Source organism: Protomyctophum bolini (genome assembly GCF_963924005.1).
Source record: "Protomyctophum bolini genome assembly, chromosome: 8".
NCBI lineage: Eukaryota > Metazoa > Chordata > Actinopteri > Myctophiformes > Myctophidae > Protomyctophum > Protomyctophum bolini.
Window position 1 is genome coordinate 35,859,275 of NC_137869.1, and position 20,215 is coordinate 35,879,489.

General features: G+C 43.3%; 1 protein-coding gene across 1 annotated transcript; it reads right to left on the minus strand.

The window, feature by feature from the left end:
* Positions 1-9,680: 9,680 nt before the first annotated feature.
* On the minus strand, positions 9,681-19,557 carry phb2b (prohibitin 2b). The gene is made up of 10 exons (XM_080769960.1): positions 19,489-19,557; positions 18,449-18,584; positions 17,588-17,672; positions 16,443-16,522; positions 15,976-16,160; positions 14,600-14,729; positions 13,498-13,601; positions 13,107-13,184; positions 11,793-11,869; positions 9,681-11,235 (listed from the first exon to the last, which is right to left on the minus strand). The coding sequence occupies exons 1-10, from the start codon at positions 19,507-19,509 to the stop codon at positions 11,208-11,210; spliced, it is 924 nt and encodes a 307-aa protein (XP_080626086.1). The 5' UTR covers positions 19,510-19,557; the 3' UTR covers positions 9,681-11,207.
* Between the last annotated feature and the right edge of the window lie 658 nt (positions 19,558-20,215).

Sequence of the window (20,215 nt, forward strand, 5' to 3'; positions counted from 1 at the left end):
CTGTCCGAGCACGAAATAGTGTTTGGTTGGTTTTCACAACCAAGTGTCACTGTTGCGCAGCCAAACAAACAAACAAACAAACAAACAAACAAACAAACAAACAAACAAACAAACACACACACACACACACACACACACACACACACACACACACACACACACACACACACACACACACACACACACACACACACACACACACACACACGTTTCTGTGGGTCTGGAACCCCGGGGACCTCCACACGGAGTTGCACCACTCACTTCACTTGGGTGTGATTTATTCTTTCTCGTTAGACCTTGATTGGAAAATAGTCGTTTTTGGCTAGGTGCCCAGCCTTCATCCAATCAGGATAGAGAGGGGCCTTCCGCCAATCATGATCGAGCGGGAGTGGGCCTTCTCACTGAAGGGAGATTTCCAAATCACCCAAATCACTGAATGCTCCTTTAATAGTTTCTTGTCTCGCACTGACAATAGCTAGATTGATCTACAGGGCAAGCTCACAACTTGTCACGCTGTGGTGCACTGTGAGCTTATAGATCTGCTATTTTCAGTGCAAGACAATGCACAACCATGCAGCTTCAGAGCTGACAGTCTGTCACCAGAGACTCAGAGAGCAGCAATGCACAGATTCTAAATCCAAATGTGTGAATTCAAACACTGCACAACAGACAGTCTATGAATATAGAACACCCCGTTGCTACATATCTACAGGATAATCAATAGTTCCGTCTTAAGCTTGCCCTGCTGGGCATATTGTAGTGGCTTTATGTGTTATCACAAACACTAAGCAACACAATGCTTATTGTCACTGAGGGCACCGTGTGTGTGTTTGTGTGTGTGTGTGTGTGTGTGTGTGTGTGTGTGTACTGCAGATGATGAATAGTGCAACCCAGATATTCGGATCTGTCAGTAGCTTGTACTTCACTTCTCCTCTTGGGAGTTTGACTTGGAGCCACAACTCATGGAGACAGAGGACGAGGGAAAGGGCAAGTCAGACAGAGAATGAAAGCAAGGAAGAAATCATGAATCTTTGCTGCTCTCTGCTGGTTCCTGGTGATACTATACCCTGATAAGCCATTGCATGGTGATAAATGCCAATTATTCTTAGCCTCTTTTTCTCCCCAATTTAGACTAATTCCTCCCCACACACATTTCTGTGTTGTCACTGCTGTTGTATCCTACTGACTCACCTGCCATTGAGGAGCCCCCACCGGGAGGATGTAGGGCCTTCGTTCTGCTCCTCCTGCCCAACACTGCATGCTGACAGGTGCTGCCCCAGTCCATAGGAGTACATGCAAAGACCAATATCACCCTCCCCACCTGGCTATCCCTCCCCCAAACACGAACCAACTGTAGAACAGTTATGCTTTTAGTTATGCTTTTGTCGACAATGTGTCACATGAGACATTGTATAAATCAGACTCTAGACTTACTCGGGTGAACTTCTCAGTATCACTTTCAACTCACACTCATCTTCTAAATCTAATGAACCATCAGGGACAAGATCAAACAACAAGCTTCAATAATGGAATATAATAGATTGCATATTCATAGCGCTTTTCCAAGTGCTCAAAGCACTTTACAATGGTCCATTCATTCATTTAAACATTGATTAAGAGGTGAAGCGGTGAACAGTCGACGCCAGCGTCCTCACTTCCCACATTCACACATCAATGGTGGCTCTCACTGACTGAGTCAATGTGTGAGGCAATGTGTGGTTCAGTGTCTTGCCCAAGGACACTTCGACATGTGGACAGGTCGGAGCCGGGATTCGAGCCGCCGACCTACGGATCATTGGACGATCTGCTTTACCCCTGAGCCACAGCCGCCCCAAATCTGAGCGTATACAGCTCATTTATCCCAGTGGCAAATGACCTTGTCAAGAAACATAATCTGTGCCTTCATCATGTACCGCGGTATGCAACAGCTGCTCATGGGGACGATGGTGACGTGTGCTTGTTGCAGTGGTGGAAAGAGCACTCCAATGTTTTACTTAAAGGACCACTTCACCAATGTTCAACCCATCTTCATATAATAGGTCCTCACTAATAATCATGATAAAATGGCACAATTATATTCTACTCGGTCTGTGTCTCATAGGAGGGCTGTGGGCAATTCAGAAACCCGTCCACCAGTGACATCATCGATGGGGAATCCAAGCTAATAGAAACTGCAGGCTTTCTAGTCCTGAAAAGTTGCAATACGATAATGGAAGCCATCGTTCTCACGATAAAAATCTAGACATTTTGGTAAAGAAATCTTGTTTTAAAAAATATCTATATGAAGATAGGTTGAAAGGTGCTTAAAGGACAACTTTTGTTTTTTTCAACCAAGGTTCATGTTTTAGGTTATTAGAGTAAGGATCTACTGATAGGATCTACTGATTGTGAAGGAGGCCTACTGGGGGCAGCCACACTGTGGGCTGTATTTTGCGTGTCTTAAGTACCAAGTCTTATTCCCTAACTTGAGTAAACTAAAGACCTGGAGGCGTGGTCAATGCTCTTTGGCCACTCAGAATAGCCAAATGGCATTGACCACGCCTCCAGGTCTTTAGTTTACTCAAGTTAGGGAATAAGACCTGGTACTTAAGACACGCAAAATACAGCCCTGTGTGTCATAGGCTCAATATGTCAGTTTGACACATTCAGTAGATCTCGTGATCTTTTGTGGCCAGATGTAATTTCTTGGGGTCTATTAGGACTATAGTAAATAATAAATAAATAAATCGCTATAACATTTTGTAAAAAAACACATTTTTTGCCCCATGCTCGAATGCCCCCGCCCCCCTGTCAAAAACAGCTAAAATCCCTAAAATGAAAGAAAGCAGCAAATGAAAAGAAATTAACACTCATCTTTTACTTTCTCTAATAACATCTGAAAACATGAAAACTAAAGTTGTCCTTTAAGTGGCCCTTTAAGTAAAAGTATAAATACGGCAATATAAAAATACTCCAGAAAAAGTACAAAAGCGCATCAAAGAGTGCAAAAAGTACCAAAGTAAAAGTACTCAAGTTTTCAAATGTATAATAATCTTTAGAAAATTGCAGATCTACAAGCTCACAATGGCCGAAATGTGTATAGGGCTGCCGCTGAAGTGTTTAATGCATGTTTTGTAATGATACAAATACAAATCTACAAAGCAACTAGCAACTGAAGTTTCACATAATTGTAGTGGAGAAAAAGTACAATATTTGCCTCTGAAAGAGGCAAATATTGATTGTACTGGATCTGGACCTTTGGTTCCTTGTAGAAGTAAAAGGAACCAAAGGGTCCATTTGGTTCCATTTGTACACTCTCTGAGTTACAGAAACATAAAGGTCCCCACACACTGAGCATGTTTTTCGGATTTTTTGCGGCGTTTCTCCATCGGTTTTCCGAAAAACGCGTCCAGTGTACAACCACCTTAAGGGTCCATTTGTAACTATCTCTAATTGAGCTAGGTACCCCCTGGAACTCCCTCAAGTACCCCCAGAGGTCGCCGGACCCATGTCCTACACGCATACTGCATGTTACAGAGATGCACTGCTGTCTGTACGACGAATGGGCTCTATGTGCACACGCCATTTTGGAAAGAACTTTGGGGCCCCTTCTCTACTTCCTTCACAGCCTCACAGGTGTTATATGGCCTACTGATGATATTAATGAAGGCTCTGTTCCATTCTGCTCAAACAGAGTCTGCTATTGTGCATGGTGGCCCACTGGAAACACTCTGCTACACCAGTGGGTCTCTTAAAGTGTCCTTGAGTGGGTTCCAAATGGTCCCGTACGGGCGGCGAATATTGTGTCTGGAGGAGACCATTTTAAAAAAATGGTTAAATGTGGTTAAATGCCTAAACCTAACCTCACAAAAACTATGACTAAACCTAACCTTAACCTAACCTCACAAAAACTATGACTAAACCTAACCTTAACCTAACCTCACAAAAACTATGACTAAACCTAACCTTAACCTAACCTCACAAAAACTATGACTAAACCTAACCTTAACCTAACCTCACAAAAACTACTTCATTGTCCAAAAAAGTAGTTGTTGGGTTGTTGAAAAAACAGTGGTAGTAGCGGGAGGTGTGGCCTGGAAGTCTATTGACTAGTCCAGCACGCTTGCAAGGTGGCTGCCAGAACCTCTGGCTGTGTTAGAATGTGAGAAAGCCCTGCCCACTTCCCACTACTTGCTACTAGGGCTCTGAAAGTGTACAAATGGAACCAAATGAACCCGGAAGTAGGAAGAGTTATTGTGTGCATAGAGCCCAATTGCTGCAGGGATAACGTTAAACTCAGCTAGTTTTGTGTCTTTTAAGTGTTGCATAGCCTATCATGGTCTGTAGTCATAACTAATACATGTAAAAGTTGTTTTAAAATGCAGCAGACATTAAATCTGGTCTAAACTACGTGGAACTTATCTATTATTAACAGTTCCCCTAAGCGCCCTAGTCTCTTGCTACATCTACATCAATAAAACATCAACAAAGCAGATATCTACATTACAGCAGCAGTGGGTTTAAATATTCACCTGGCTGGCGGGGGAGGCGTCTGTCTCTTACTACACAATTATATATTCAAGACTGGTAGGAAATCGGATCAAAGTACAAGTGTGTGTTTGATTCATATGGGCTGCTGCTGTTTGACACATGCTGCCTCTCTCTGCTGCCCTCCAGTGATGCAAAGTCAAACCTACAGCTCAAGTATCCATGGCAACAGAAGGCCCACTCCCTCCCCCCTCCCCCAGCCACCCACACAGGGCAGACCTCTCAGAACAAAGTCTAAATACTTCTAACATACTGTATGAACTTTGATGATGTGACCCAGATATGTTGTTTCCGTTTGGGCGTTTGAGAAGTAATTTGTCCCATTGCAAATACACAAAAAAGGGGGGAGAAAAGGTTGAAAGGCCAGCTCTCCGAGAGAGAGTCCATTATAAATGTCGACTGCTAATGTAGCCATTTTGTCGTTTGTTGTGGCTTTCATCTCATTTATTCACTCTCTAGAGGAGAGAAAAAATAAAGTACCAAATATTCCTTCAACACATGTAAGAAAGAAAATAGACCACAAAATCCCAGTGGAAAGGAAAATGTGATTTAACTGTAGAACCTGGGGGTGGTGGCTCACCTGGTGAGAGCTCACATAAATAAGGCTATATAGTCTTTCCCACCGCTGGCCCGGGTTTGAATCTGTCATTCCCTCTCTCTGACTCTCTCCTGTCTGTCCTCTCTCTCCACTAGCCTACAACTATCAAATGAATGTATAAAATCCCCCCCAAAAAACGAAATAAAAAAAGTGATTGCTGAACACCCACAAAGAAGTAGTCCTACTTGTAGACTAAACCACTATTCACTATGTGTGACTGTGTTGACACCAGCCTATCAAGGGAACTCTGGACAAAGTGAGCCCTTGAGCAAGGCACATCATATAATGAGCAGATCAGTAACCGATAGTACTGTTATTTGCTTAAACAAATATGTGTGCTCTGTCAAAGTTTCAGGGATGTTTATTTTCTTTTTGGTGTGGTGGGTTTCCTACCAATGAATACTTGTCTTTGCAAAGACTTAATTTCCTTTCTTCACTCACTATGCCTCCCCTCTATCCCACCTTTCCTCATCTCTCCTCTCCCTGTTCTCTCTCTCTTACGGTCGTCTCGTTCTTGACTCCCCTCTCTTTTTCTTCTGCGGAAACAAAGCCCTATCTTTCTTCCTCCATCACAGAGCAGAACACAGCAGGTTGGTGTGAAATGGCGGCTGAGAGAGAGAGCATGAAGAGGGGAAGGGAGAGATATTTGACACTGCAGAGTGCTAGCTGTGTGGCGGCAGGGAAAGCCTGGAGTGGAGCTACAACCCAGACTGGATCTGGACCGACTGATCTTGGCGAAAGACTGTCGGTTGTTATGACAACCCGGAGACTGACACTGTGCAAGGGAGATGGATCGGAGGAGAGGAAGGAGGACAAGACGGGAGGGGAGAGGAGAAAGGAAAAGAGAGCATATATGACTAGAGAATAAGGCGAGTAGAGAAGGAACAAATGAGCAAGATATATGAGGCGAAAGGAGGGCAGGGGAATAAAAAGGAGAGGACAGGAGGGGAGAAATATGGAAAGGAGTTGAGAGATGAGGACAAGACAAGAAGGGGAGGAGAGAAGCCAGATGAAGAGTGGGGAGGGATGGAGTGTGCTGTGAACCACAGTGTCATTAGTTTTTGCTTAGAGACAAGCAACTCCTTTACATCGAGCATGGGCTGCTAATGCATAAGTCACGTCTGCAATAGGTCTCCGATTCTACCACAGAAATATGGGGCGTTCATTTATATTCTGGTAGCACAATGGAGAGAAGAGGCCGCACTTTAAAGTAAAATCCATTACTCTGTAATTCATTAGCTTGTTTTACAAAGAAGCTAAATCCATTAGATATTTCAATTGCCTTGAGGCCATAAGCCTGGGTCATGTCAGAGTTACATGAAAATATGCCAATAGCCACTGTACATTCTGCGATATGGAATGATGTAGTAGCACAATATTCAGTCTAATCTAATCTGAAGGGCATTCCTTCTCTGTCCAGGCCTGTCTCTCCGTTTAAGTAAGTCAGCCAAGCAAGCAGTGAGCGTGTGAGCCAACCAGACCAATAACCAGTCCGTCAACAAACCAGCCAGCAAGCAAGCCAAGGAGTAAATGTTTTGTCAGTTTGGCTAAAAAGGCCTTTCAGCCTATAATGGATCTAAGGCACTTGGGGCTACACACTATAAACACAATTACTTACTACAATTTTAGGTAAAGAGGGCAAAAATAACCAGGGAGGGAGGGAGAGAGAGAGCGAGAGAGAGAGCACACGGGGGTAGAGAGAGAAAGGTGATGACAGTGCTGTCAGTATGTGTTTCAACATGCCTTCTTGAATTCCTGCTAGAGTGCTTTCTCCCTCTCTCGCAGTCACTCACCTTGAGACATGTTCCAGCCTATACACAGAGCCGAACAACACCTCTACAAGCATACTGACTGACTGATCTGTCTATCTACTGTCCGTAGGTGTTGGATAGCATTACAGAATTGATATACATACATGTCTTCTCTCTATGTCCTTAGAACTTCTGTTAAATTGATTTTCACTGACTGGCTGATTTAGGTTTTTACATGAACAGATGTTGAGTGCTATGAGTGAATGAATGCCAGCAAAACCCAGTCAAAGCCTGTAAATCTGAGGCTGATACATGAGAGTACAAGACGATCCCACTTCTGGACACAGCAGGGTGTATGATCATACAGCAACTTTTCATTCAGTAAAGAGATTGTAAATTATTATTTGTATTTGTGAATAGAAAGGAGTGTAAAGGAACAACAATGGAATGATTGAGAGATAATTAAAAATGAATGAATTAAAAACAATCTCTTACACACGTACACACACACACACACACACACACACACACACACACGGTTCCGGCTCTCAGTCTCTACCCATCTCAGGAGAATCCATTCTCAGATTACCCCCCCCCCCACTCATTTCCATCAGTCAGAAAGAGGATTATCCTTGGAGGTGTTCCTTCTTCTTTCCCCCCTCCCTCTCCCCACTGCCACATAGTACACACACACACACACACACACACACAGACAAACACTCGTATCAGATTACCTGACCACTCCCCTTACTGTCACTCTCACACACACACGCCGTAGCACTACTACTGCTGACCTTCCCTCAGCCTGTAACTCCCCCGCCCTTGTCTTCCTTTATTTCAGTGTACTTACTCCTCCTAGTGCTTAATTTATAATCCTCTGTGCGGCGGTGCCACTCGCCAAAAATAGATCGTCATACGACAAAATATAAATCAGGCTTAAGACTGATATGGATCATATGGATGCCATGTACCACTGCTGCTGCTGCACGACAGTGCCGGTTGCATAGGGAAATAATGATATGGATATTACTGCTATGACGATGACATCTCACAGAATATGGTTTCGGTACAAGAGGCTCAAGGCTGTGCACGACGAGTGCAATCCATTGTTGAAAGAAGGGCATGTTAGAAGTGATCACAATATCAATGTCCCTGTTCTAGTGTTTTTGGATGCACCGTACCATATCTAAGGATACAATGCACCAAGGACAACACATTAAGGTCAAACTGAGCCTGGTTCTCTGTTCCTCCTCTTTTGTGCTTCTCACCAGTGCAATGAAACCCTTCTCCTCCCATCCCCTCCTCCTCCTCTTCGTCACCATCCTCTCCTCTTCTTGTTCAGTCCAACATGCTAACAATGGTCCCATTATGGTCAACTATCAGCATCATTCTAATGTCATTAGGCCTTTTGTTTAAGCTACAGTTGTAAACAGCCGGCTCAGCTCTCTCTCTCTCTCTCTCCCCCCACACACCCCCTGAACTGCCAGAGGCTGCTCTGGAGTACGGCTGTAGTCTAGAGGCGCACTTCCTCCTCTGAAACAGGAAATGACCTTATAGCAAGTCATTTTGTTCCTCTATCTGGCTCCCCCCACGCTCTCTCTCTCTCGGTACTCTGTAGAAGTGTTCTGGTGGGGGTGTTATAACTGAAATAGATGCCTGCTAGGCCGGTAGCCGTGTTACCATAGCAACTGACCATACCTGCTCTGAAGTCACACAACCCATAATAACCATAGCAACCGTTCACAGCATGAGGTCACCGTTACCATAGCAGCACAGCAGCTGAGACAGCAAACACAATCCACTGGGGAGGAGAGGGGTGTGCGTGTGTGGGGGGGGGGGCTGGGGGGGGTTTGAGAGAAACGGAGAGAGACAGAGGCAAGCAGAGCGATAACCATATTGATTTACAACAGTCTCAGCACACAGGCAGAGGTAACCGTTTTCCTTTACAACAGTCAGCACACAACCATTTTCCTTTACAAGAACAGTCGGCGTGCGCACACACACGTGCATTGATTCGCTGCAGATGATTTGGGATGAAATAATCTGGCACTACATGCACAGCTGTAACAACAGTCAGTGATAGGGGCGGCGGTGGATAAGCGGTAGGGTGGCCAGATGGTAACCGCAAGGTTGCCAGTTCGAACCCTGTGGGCTCCCCCAGAGTTAGTGTCGAAGTGTCCTTGAGCAAGACCCTGAACTAATTGCTCCTGATGTGCAGGTCGGTGCCTTGCATGGTTACCTCCACCGGTCCACCATCAATGTGTGAATGGGTGAATGTAATGGACAGTATGTAAAGGTGTGTGTGAATGGGTGAATGTAATGCACAATCCATGTAAAGCACCTTGGATAAAGGCGCTATATAAATGCACCATTTACCATTATAGCAGCTGACCTCCACGCTGTACTTCAGCTCCACCTGCTGGAGACAATAGGAATCTAGTGCTCAGGCAGTTCTGGCAGTGTCATAGTACTTTGGATGTTATAAACAAGCCAAACATAATGCCAGCTTGGTTTATACAACATATGCATCCAAATTTAAGAGCGGATTTATAGCTCATGATCATGATTTATCTATTAACATTACCCAAAACCCAATTAAATAGCTGTAGTAATACTTGTTTGACAAAGGACAAATATGCAATTACATACAGTATGCGATTTTGGAAAAAGCAATAATTTGCATTTAAGTTTAGTATTAATAAACAAACTAATTAATGCTGTGGTAAGTACTTGAACGCTACACCAACACCCACCCCCCCAAAAAAGGCAGAAGACACACTTAAAGAAAGACAAAGTAACAGATGTTGGAATTTTAAAAAAAAGTCTTTGTTTCCGTCAAGCAGATGTTATTAGATCAACTCGAACCAGAACAGCTCTGACCAATAGTAACTCAGACAACACAGCCTTAGAGCCAATAGGAGCTCAGACAGCACAGCCTTAGAGCCAATCTAGGACACAGAACATTAACAGCACAGAACCTTCAATCAGCAACCATTCAGTCAATCAAATAATTTACGATAACTGCAGTGGTAACAAACAGAGTCTGCAGCCTTACTTCATTTTCCCAGGCATCCATCATGGCACTTACTCTGAACATGGACAATTGTAAGTTGATCTGGATGAGGGTATCTGGTAAATGTCGGAAATGTAAATTTACAATTTAGGCACTTAGCATCGGTATCAGCAGATATGATCCTGCAAATGATCGGATATCGGTCATCATTTTATAATCGTGCAGCCCTACCAAATTGTACATTTACATTTCTGAAATTCTACTACTACTATGTGTTACTGTGTAGAATGTCTAAGAACTGTAGAACGCCAATCACATAAAAACGTGCCCTTCCAATGAAATAGCCAACCCCAGAATAGAGCACCGAAGTCTGACGTCAATATCGGTAGAGGGCGCAAATCTACGGGGTCATGTACTTTTTATTTGCATTGTAATCCCCATAGATTTTAGATCGCCTCATATAATAACTGTGTTATTCAGACAGTCAGTTGATTCTTTATATGGATATGAAGAAACAGACTGTATCATATACAGTATGCGTGACTGACTGTCTCAAGCGATACAGACACCTCCCCGACAATAACGCAGAGACAGCTTGTTTCTTTTTGGACCACAATGCTTATATGAAACGATTTGAAGATGAGCCCATGTTATTCTCCACAGAGAAATGACTTCCATGAACCAGGCAGAACCAGGGGATGAGCGAGTGACGGCAGGACTTCGGAGCTCTATGGTGAGAGCGCTTGGCTTTCATTGTCTTACGACTACGCAATTTGTTTTATTGGGGGTTTGTTGTGACCCTTTTCGCTTTATAAAGCTCAGACTAAAAATGCCCAAAATAAGGGGAGAGTGCCTAGATTTAATTTGGATCGAGTAACGTACATTTCAAAGCTGCAGCAGCAGTTGTAGTTATGGTGGCTAGCAGGTCCATGACCTTGAGATGATTCCAGAAGGTTGCAGTACTGTTTAGGTGGGTATGGCATCAAGCCAAATTTACAATGTGTAAATGTGTATACTGGTGAAAAATAAACTTGTAGAATTTACAATATGTTCATACATTGCAATATGTTAGTTCACACACTGTCAAATCTACAGCTTTATTCTAGAATGTTTATGTACAATTATATTTGATTTACTTATGCAGTTCCGTTAATGATACGCACGTACACTCACAATTCTCCAAGGTCACATTCCATGTACAAAGTCTGACATAGTTTTGCATAAATGTAAAATGTCAAATGACGAGAACGACACTAGTGCCTCTTTCTCCTGCAGCTTTACCGATCCCTTCCTCCTCTTCTCCCTACATCTCCTCTCATCACTTTTTCAGGCCCAGTGACAGACTACTGCAGAAAGGGAAAAATGGAAGCAAACACTTTAAACCAGTCGCCATATTTAAAGTCTCACAGAGACAGACACTCAGAGAGCTCCGCCTACTGATACATCTGGTCAGCAGTGGTGTCATGCTCGCTGCATGGGGTACCATCATGGCAAGTAAACCCAAGTAAAAAAATAATATTACGGTAATCACGACATTATGTATCACCATTACACCAGTGCTGGTGAGTCTGACATCTAATTTCAATTAATCACGAATGGGATACAACTGGGTAATTTTTTTTGTGGGTAATCGGGTAAACTGGGTAATCTGTTTGTTTATATACTGTCAACTCTCTAACAGCGATTGATAAATATACAGCACATTTTATTGACTCCACCAGGCCGAAGGCATGGGGAGAGAGTATGTTTTGCACTCCGTCCGTCCGTCCGTCCGTCCGTCTGTTACCAGCTAATCTCCGGCACCTCTAACCCGGTCGATGCCAACATAAGCATTATTTTTTTTTGGTCAGCAGTGACATACTGCAGTGTCTGTCTGTCTGTCTGTGAGTGAATATAAACCTACCTGTTAAATGAATCATCTTGCAGATTGAGAACCAAACTGTCAGCACTAAGATAAATTTTGTTCTGCGATTGTGCTACCTGGAAACAAGACACAAAAAACAAACGATAAAGAATGTAAATAAAGCTACATAGACAACAAGGGAACAAAATGCTTTTACGTGCAAAATTAACAGCATTAACAGCAGTTAACAGCAATCAATCTTTGACAGACAACCGCAACTTTATGCATACTTGAAATCAGGGCTCAAACTCGACAATCTTAGTCGCATACGCTCCCAACATGTAATCTGTGCAAGCTCAAAATATAATTTGGAGCAAACAATTATTCTGCAAATAATTCTAAAGCAGAAGGCAATCAAAACTGGATTTCGTGTTAGGTTTGCACATTGGCAACCAAAGGCAAATTAGTTTTTATAAAGAAAATGGGCTGCCAAAAAACTAGTCCCTCATAATATGGGGTTGTGGTATAAAAACGTTTGAGGCTGAATCCCCTCCTGAATCCCCTCCTCATACGTGTTAAAAAAACTGAATAAACTGAACCAAATATAGAATAGATATTAACAAATGTACTGCTTCTGACGGAAGGTTCCGCCAGTTGGAATTCAACCGGCAACAGCTTCTGGCGTAACGTTCCATCTAATATATATATTATAAATATATATTAATGATATCAAACCGGATCGCTGATTTCTTTTTTTTGGCCTTTCCTAGTTTAGCGATCCTAGACTGGATTGCACAACCGTGCTTCTGTTTACCTCCCTTTATACAGGCTGACTAAAAAGTTGAATAACTCGAAATCTACGGAGCTCTCCATGGTTTGGATAAAACGTGCAATGTTCGGAGGTCTTTGCTGATTATCCGGGGGTCTAGATGGGAACATTGGCGCTTTCTAGAGCAAGGATGGCTTTATTTTAGCTCGCTAGCATTGACGCTATTTATTTAGCATCTAAGATCCAAACAGGATGTGAGTCCAGCGTCTACGGTTGGCTCTGTGTCCACCAGGAGGCAGCAGATGGGTTAACAATGGAAAATATATACATTTCAATAAGGCGCGCACACACACACACACACACACACACACACACACACACCTGGGCAGGCATCCCGGCCTGGCGGTTCATAAATAGCCTATGTACAGACAGAGCGTGTAGCTCTGCCAGGTAGCTGAAAGGTTACGGTTTTGTACATACAAGTTTACAAACAACACCAACCCGCATCGGTCCTGACGTGCAAATCAGTCGTCCGACCTGGGAAAGACTAAAAAACATTCTAGCAGCTGGTAGCTGTACACAATATGAGAGGAAGTACTACTGACCGTCTTAGCAATGTTCTGTGCAGCGCGGATCCGCCTCAGCTTCAGATAACCTGGGTTCTTCGTCACTGCTTGGCCCAACTACAAAAAGACAGATCCAGTTATACAACACATTTCCCATCATGCATAATGGGTCGATTTCGCTTAAGTTCACATTACTCTGCACCAGCACTATGGACTAGTTGTATGCTCACATTTCATCCCTTTGTGTACATAAAGCTCATAATATCTATCTGTCCACTAGCATGAAGGTGAGTAGACATTGACAGAATTTATTTTGTATATTTTCCAATCGCAAGTTTTGTAACACCAGCATTTTAAATATGCCCATTGTCTAATCATCAGAGACGCACAGTGCTAGACTATAAAGCCAGTTTAGTTTGGTGGTTATTACCATTTTTGCAGCCTCCGCCTCTCCCTCTGCCTGGATGATCTTCTGTCTCTGCTCCTGTTTGGCCTTTTCTACATAGAAGATGGCTCTCTGGGCCTCCTGTTGGGCTACACACACACACACACACACACACACACACACGCACACAAACTCATTGTTCCGGACGGTGTATACGAGACCAATAAGTGTACACTGAACAGCCGTCTTAGGTGGGACAGAGGACAAAGAGAAATCAGGCAGAAATCTTTTTATCTCTATATGCATGTTCTAACTTTTTGCGTTTTATCGTACATTAAATGGTAAATGATGCATTTATATAGTGCTTTTATCCAAAGCACTTTACATAGATTGTGCATTACATTCACACACACACTTTCATACACCGACGGTGGGGGGAACCATGCGAGGCACCAACCTGCACATCGGGAGCAATTAGGGGTTCAGCGTCTTGCTCAAGGACACCAACTCTGGGGGAGCCCGGGATCGAACCTTGAGGTTCAGATCCGGCCACTCGACCCCTGAGCCACTGCCGACCCTTTAACCCATTCTGACCGGGCACCCATTTTGGTGTTAGCATCATGTTATGCTTTACCTATTGAAAAATAGCAGATCTACAAGCTCATATCGCGCCACCGAGTGGCGCGATACGAGCTTGTAGGTCTGCTATTTTTAAAAAATTCGAAGAACGACTGACATTTTTAGAATCTGATCTCAGGTCAGAATGGGTTAATCAGACCAGTGTGTGTCCAGTGGAAACCTCGTATGAATCTGATCTCAGGTCAGAATGGGTTAACGCTGTACTTTATACAACGTCACACAAAAGCATCAAATGTAGATCTGCTACTTTGGCTATTTTTGAGTGGTGCAACCACTCCTACAACCAGCAATGTCCGTGTACACCTATGTATGTATGTAAATAATATTCAAAGATTTGTGCCGCATTTCTACGATTTTTCAAAAATAGCAGACCTACAAGCTCGTAGCGGGCCACTCGGTGGCGCGCTATGAGCTTGTAGATCTGCTATTTTTCAATAGCTAAAGTATAACATAATGCTTAGTTAAAACACCAAAAGGGGTTCCCGCCCAGAATGGGTTAAGTCCTTACCGACTTGTTTGGCCTCCACAGCTGCAGTGTATTGGCCACTGAAGCTGAGCTCAGTGATGGACACATCATCCAGGATGATGTTGAAGTCTTTTGCTCTCTCATACAGCTCCCTTCGCACCAACAGTGACACCTAGCACACAGAGATGAATAAGCTATTCTGGAGGAAATGCATCTTTTACAGATTAATTCATAGATATTTCTATTTATTGTTGGACAATACAGTGGACAGAAGACATTGAAAGAGTTGGTAGAGCAAAAGGCCGCAAGAGTAAATCACATTCATTGATTTAATAGATTATAAAAACTAAAAAGTCAATGATTTGATTTTGTGTCGATACTTTTAAGAATACATTTTTTGCTGATGAAAGTTATGAGTGCATATGGTTTGTGATTGAAATGTAAGCTGACTCGCATCAAATTCAAAGGAAAAGAGGGCACTGTTTTTCCTTTGTTTTGCCGATGGGTACCCAGATTGGTCCAGACTGACAATGACACATAGGCTTTTTTAGACGAGAACAGTGTTCATAGAAAACTGCAAAATACGGCCAGCGGGCGCTCGTTTGAGGTACCCGCTGGCCAAGTGGTCCAGGTGGCTATTTGTGACATATAGGCTTTGGTCTGACAGCGCGCTGCGTGTTCCGAGGTCCGTTCATGACGACCTTGGCTGCATGTCTCTTCCCTTCTCTCTCTCCCTCTTTCATGTCCATCTTCACTTGATGCTATCAATAAAAAGGCAGAAAAGCCAAAAACAAATCTAAAACAAAAAAATAAAAGTATTGTTTGCTGGGGTCCCTTTAGACAAGGACAGCGTTTCGCTGTGAAAATAACTTCCAGAGTGGAAATCTTTGAAAACGCTGTTTCATCCCGTCTCCATGTAAACGGGCGAAATGGTGAATCCGCAAAACTTGTGACATCATGGCTCACGTGGGTTCACACAACACAACGCATATGTTAATTACATTGATGCAGAGCCCAGTGACGCAAATAGCCTGCATCCTTAGACTCACAACATTGAGAAAGGACTCAATCATGTCACCCTCCGGGGGTCCTTGGATGCAATGCTGTACTCAATACTCAGCTAAATTGAAGTAGGACTCATAAAATGTCCCTGGCTGGGACCCATCTAAAAGACCACCCCTGGTCCTTTAGATGTTCCTAGAATGAGCAAGCGCTCCCTTGCCCCGCTCATCCATTTTACATTCACCGATGGTGAAAGTAAAACCACGATGTAAACAAAAAGCCTTGTAGGAAGTCGAACGGAGCGGTGGTTCTTCTTGTACATGGGTGACTGGTCTATCTGGCAGTCCGTCACCGCCACCTAGCGACCTGGCATGCTGGCAATGTATAAATGTATGTAGCAGTAAAGAAAATAATACCTGAGCTCTTTGTGTGATGAGTTGAGAGGCATTGAATTTGGCGACCACAGACTTGAGAACTTCATTAACAATGGACGGCAGAACTCTCTCGTCGTAATCCTTCCCCAGCTGCTGGTACATGATTGGCAGGTTGGCGGCCAAGGGCCTGGACAACACACGCACCGCTATGTTCACCATCTGCAGGTCTACAGAAATAAGACTTATTATGTTCTCATCATCATCATCATCCATCTCCAAATACAAATGCCACTGATTTACTCAAATATGTCAATAGAAAATGTAAATCAAAATGCTGCATCAGAAAAAAGCCTCATAAAACCTCATAAAATGGGTGCTGCAAGATAAGGTCAGCGTGACTTACAGCAATTTGTTACTCAGTGACACTTTGAGGACACTCTTGATTTGTCAGCTCAACAGCGGTGCAATTGTTTTACTTTCAGATTAAATGTGCGGTGTGTGTCCTCTACCTTTACTGCCTGTCAGAGAAGATATCTTCCTGGGTTTGGCTCGGATGTCATAGATGATAGGGTACTGGAACCATGGAATCCTACAACACAAAGCGTCGGTTATCAAAACCTTCAGATCATACAGCAGACAGCCAGAAGGATGCACCGATACCAATACTAGAAGTACAGCCAGGAGATAAATAAATCATAGCGGTAGTAACCTTGCATCACCAGACTTTCCACCTCAGAGGAAAGCCTGGTGATGGTTCCAAAAATCAAGACTAGGTGTGGTCTAGTTTTGGTGCCCCATGTTTGTTTTTAGTCTCGCCAGTCGCTACGAGTTAGCTATACCAAACAAACTATTCCAAGAAGTACTTCAAGAACCTCGTCGGATTCATACGCCCCCAACATTATGCTGCCCTTGAACACTGGGAACTATTTTGGGTAATTCTGGTTCCGGTTCCGACCTGATGAGTACAAACCAGTGACCCAAGCAAATGGTTGCCAGGCGACGGAGACGCCAAGAACTGGTAAAAATTATACTAGCGAGGCTGGATGCATTATAACACAAATTACTCGTTCAATGTCGTCCTAGACAATCTGGGACTTTTAACAAATAAATCATAGCGCCCAGCGATTTATAGCCGTGGAGCACATTTAGCGACGGACCGGATCTATCCCGGATGTGGCTGAAGTAGCGAGATGTAGCCAAAACACTCTCGAGGCGATCGACAACAACGGGAGGTATGATTAATTCTAACGAGACTAGCGACGGGACCGCGATGGGCTGTCGAACACAATCTTTTCTTAGAATTGGACGGAATGATTTATTGACGTTATTGACATTTTAAGATTTATTGACGTTTTAAGATTTTCGATCTCGTAGGCTAAAATGGGGGGCGAACATTTTCAATGATGTCACACAGGAAAATAACATTGAGTGTTGCGCAACAGACGTGGAGCGATGCGTTTTGATATCAATAATCTCCGTCCTTCCTGAGCGCTGGGCGTTACTAATTGATAGGTTGGAGAACTCCGTCCTTGCCGTTCAGGGTGTTAATAAAAGTTGCCCAATGTCTTTTTTTAGCAGAGAATGAGTTAAGTTATCATCCGCTCCCGACCGGATCAGAAACCCCACAATGTTACCCAGACTGTAGCAGTAGTACCTGAAGTGCAGCCCTTCAGCCAGTACAGTGTCCATCTGCATCCCTCCAATCCTGTTAAAGATAATGGCTCTCTGACCTCCCTCCACTAGAGACACCGTGACATGAACACACACAGATATAGGATAAATTAATGCAAATCTCTAAGAACATGTAAACGTTTTCCATCAAATAAATCAAGAATTAATAAATGATCAACATAATGTAATTGTTGTCCGTATGTTGTCCGCATATTTGATCGAGAGAATAGGAATGAAAGTTAGCAAAAGTAAAACAGAACATGTGTGCCTGAACGGGAGAGAGAGGACAGTGGAGGATGGTAGTAGAGGTGGCGACTGGGTTCAACTATCCAAGCTAACGTTGTAGGAGCCAAAGAGTGCGTTTATATATTTGAGCACTGACTGATGGGTGACTGATTTGTGATTAATGTAGGCACCGCCTCTGTGGGTGGCCTTCAGTAGGCTGCAAATGTCAGTCCTTACCTGCTCACCTTCATGGTTGGATCAAATATGTGGTTCACGGAAGAATAAGTAAACATTTAAACTTGAGCTTTCGTTTGGATATTATGAATCTGCTGGCTGATAGATTTATTGGGGATTGTTATCAGCCACTACAAAAGTAAAGGGGATTGTGAATTAGAGAGTGCAGGACGCTACATACCAAAGCCTACACGGGTTGTGCAGTCGACTCGCTGTGATTGGCCAGTCGCTGTGATTGACAGCCTAAACCTAACCCTAACCTTAACCTCAGTAAAACTATACCTAAACCTAACCTTAACCTCAGTAAACTGAACTTGCCCGGGGGCGTGGTTATAAGCACAACCCGTGTAGGAATTAGTATGTAGCGTGCAGGACGGTTACGTACCTGTGTAGGTGGCTTCTTTAACGCCATAGGCCAGAGCTCCTGCTCCAATTAGAAGCTTTAGCCCCAACCCTGCACCTCTGCCACCCCCTGAGGATGACATCCTCCCAGCCAGATCCCTCAGATGCTGGAGAAGCCGCTAGAGAAATGACAAACGTTTCATAGATTCATCAGTGTTGCTATCTACATTACAATGTTTATTGTAGGTCTAGACGAGGTCTAAAGCCTAAAGACAACTATATATCATTGTATGCCACATAATTCTGTATGTGACATAATCAGACAGTGTACAGCAGCAGATTCATATTGAACTTTTCCATTTGTCACTTCTTGTTTCAGCAAATCATTTGCGACACCTGGTGGTCATCTGTGGTAACTGTTAACGTTACCTGCTACCTTATTTAGATTTTTAAATTAAGATTATTATTTTTTAATAACTAAGTTGCGGTCTATTCCAGATACGTGTAAGATGAATAGCTAAAACGTTTTGCTTTAGACATAGGCCTATGACAGTGCAGCATGAAGAAACTGCTAATTCTCTTCAACATGTTTTTACTTTACTACACTTTACTGACACTAAACAATGCATCAACAACTCAGCATAGCCATACATTGAATGTCTATAACCTTTTATTTGTCTTGCTACATCACTGTCATAAAGGCGATATAAAGTAGTGTTCAAGCAACCTGCTAGCTAGGCTAAGCTAGGCTTGCGACAGCATATAAATCCTATTTATGCCATGATTTATTAGTGTTTGAGACTGGAAAGTGCTTTCGTGGATATACACAGAGAGAGACTTATTTGTAGTTAACATATTAAGTTGCTACGTCAATAAATCTAACGTAAAAGGCACCTTAGGCTAGCTAATGTTTGACAGCAAGCTACGTGGTTAGCTCATTCTCTCAACCCGCAAATATAATAAAGTCAACTCAAGGTTTATGTACAGTAAACAACAGCCTCCTAGCACCCAAATTAACCCTGCGACGTAATAAACTAACGTTACTTGTTTTACTAATAGTTTGATACAATCCAACAAACTCACGGTCGGATCTTTGCCTGCCATGCTTGAGTTTCAGTGAAGCAGCTGAAGCTTCTCCAAGGTCGCCAGTACTGGCACTGTCTAGTGAGCTAATCTAGTGAGCTAATTTAAGGCTTCCGGTGGACGATCTCTTCAAAATAAGAGTATCTCTAGAGTATTGAAAAAAAGTTTAATTTGCACATTAAAACTACAAATTAAGCATTTAAATGATGCTATAAGACACACATTATGTTTCTGTGTAAAAACAAGTAATTAAATAATAATAATAATAATAATAAAGTTATCTAAATGGATAAATGCTATTCACTGGAGTGCATGGACTTCATAAAGTGGACACTGGACAAAAGACGGCTCCGCGAGGCAACTATCTGGACATACCCACGCGTCCGGGGAGATGTCCTCTACCACACCCCACTCTCCGCTAAGCGGGAGAGGTGTAAAATTCACAGCAGCAGAGCTTCTACTGGGGTCAATGCAAAAAAATGTACCGTTTCCGGACCCAGAATGGACACTGGACAAAGAGGCCTCCGCGAGGCAACTATCTGGACATACCCACGCGTCCGGGGAGATGTCCTCTACCACCCTACAGTCTCCGCTAAGCGGGAGAGGTGTAAAATTCACAGCAGCAGAGCTTCTACTGGGGTCAATGCAAAAAAATTACCGTTTCCGGACCCAGAATGGACACTGGACAAAAGACGGCTCCGCGAGGCAACTATCTGGACATACCCAC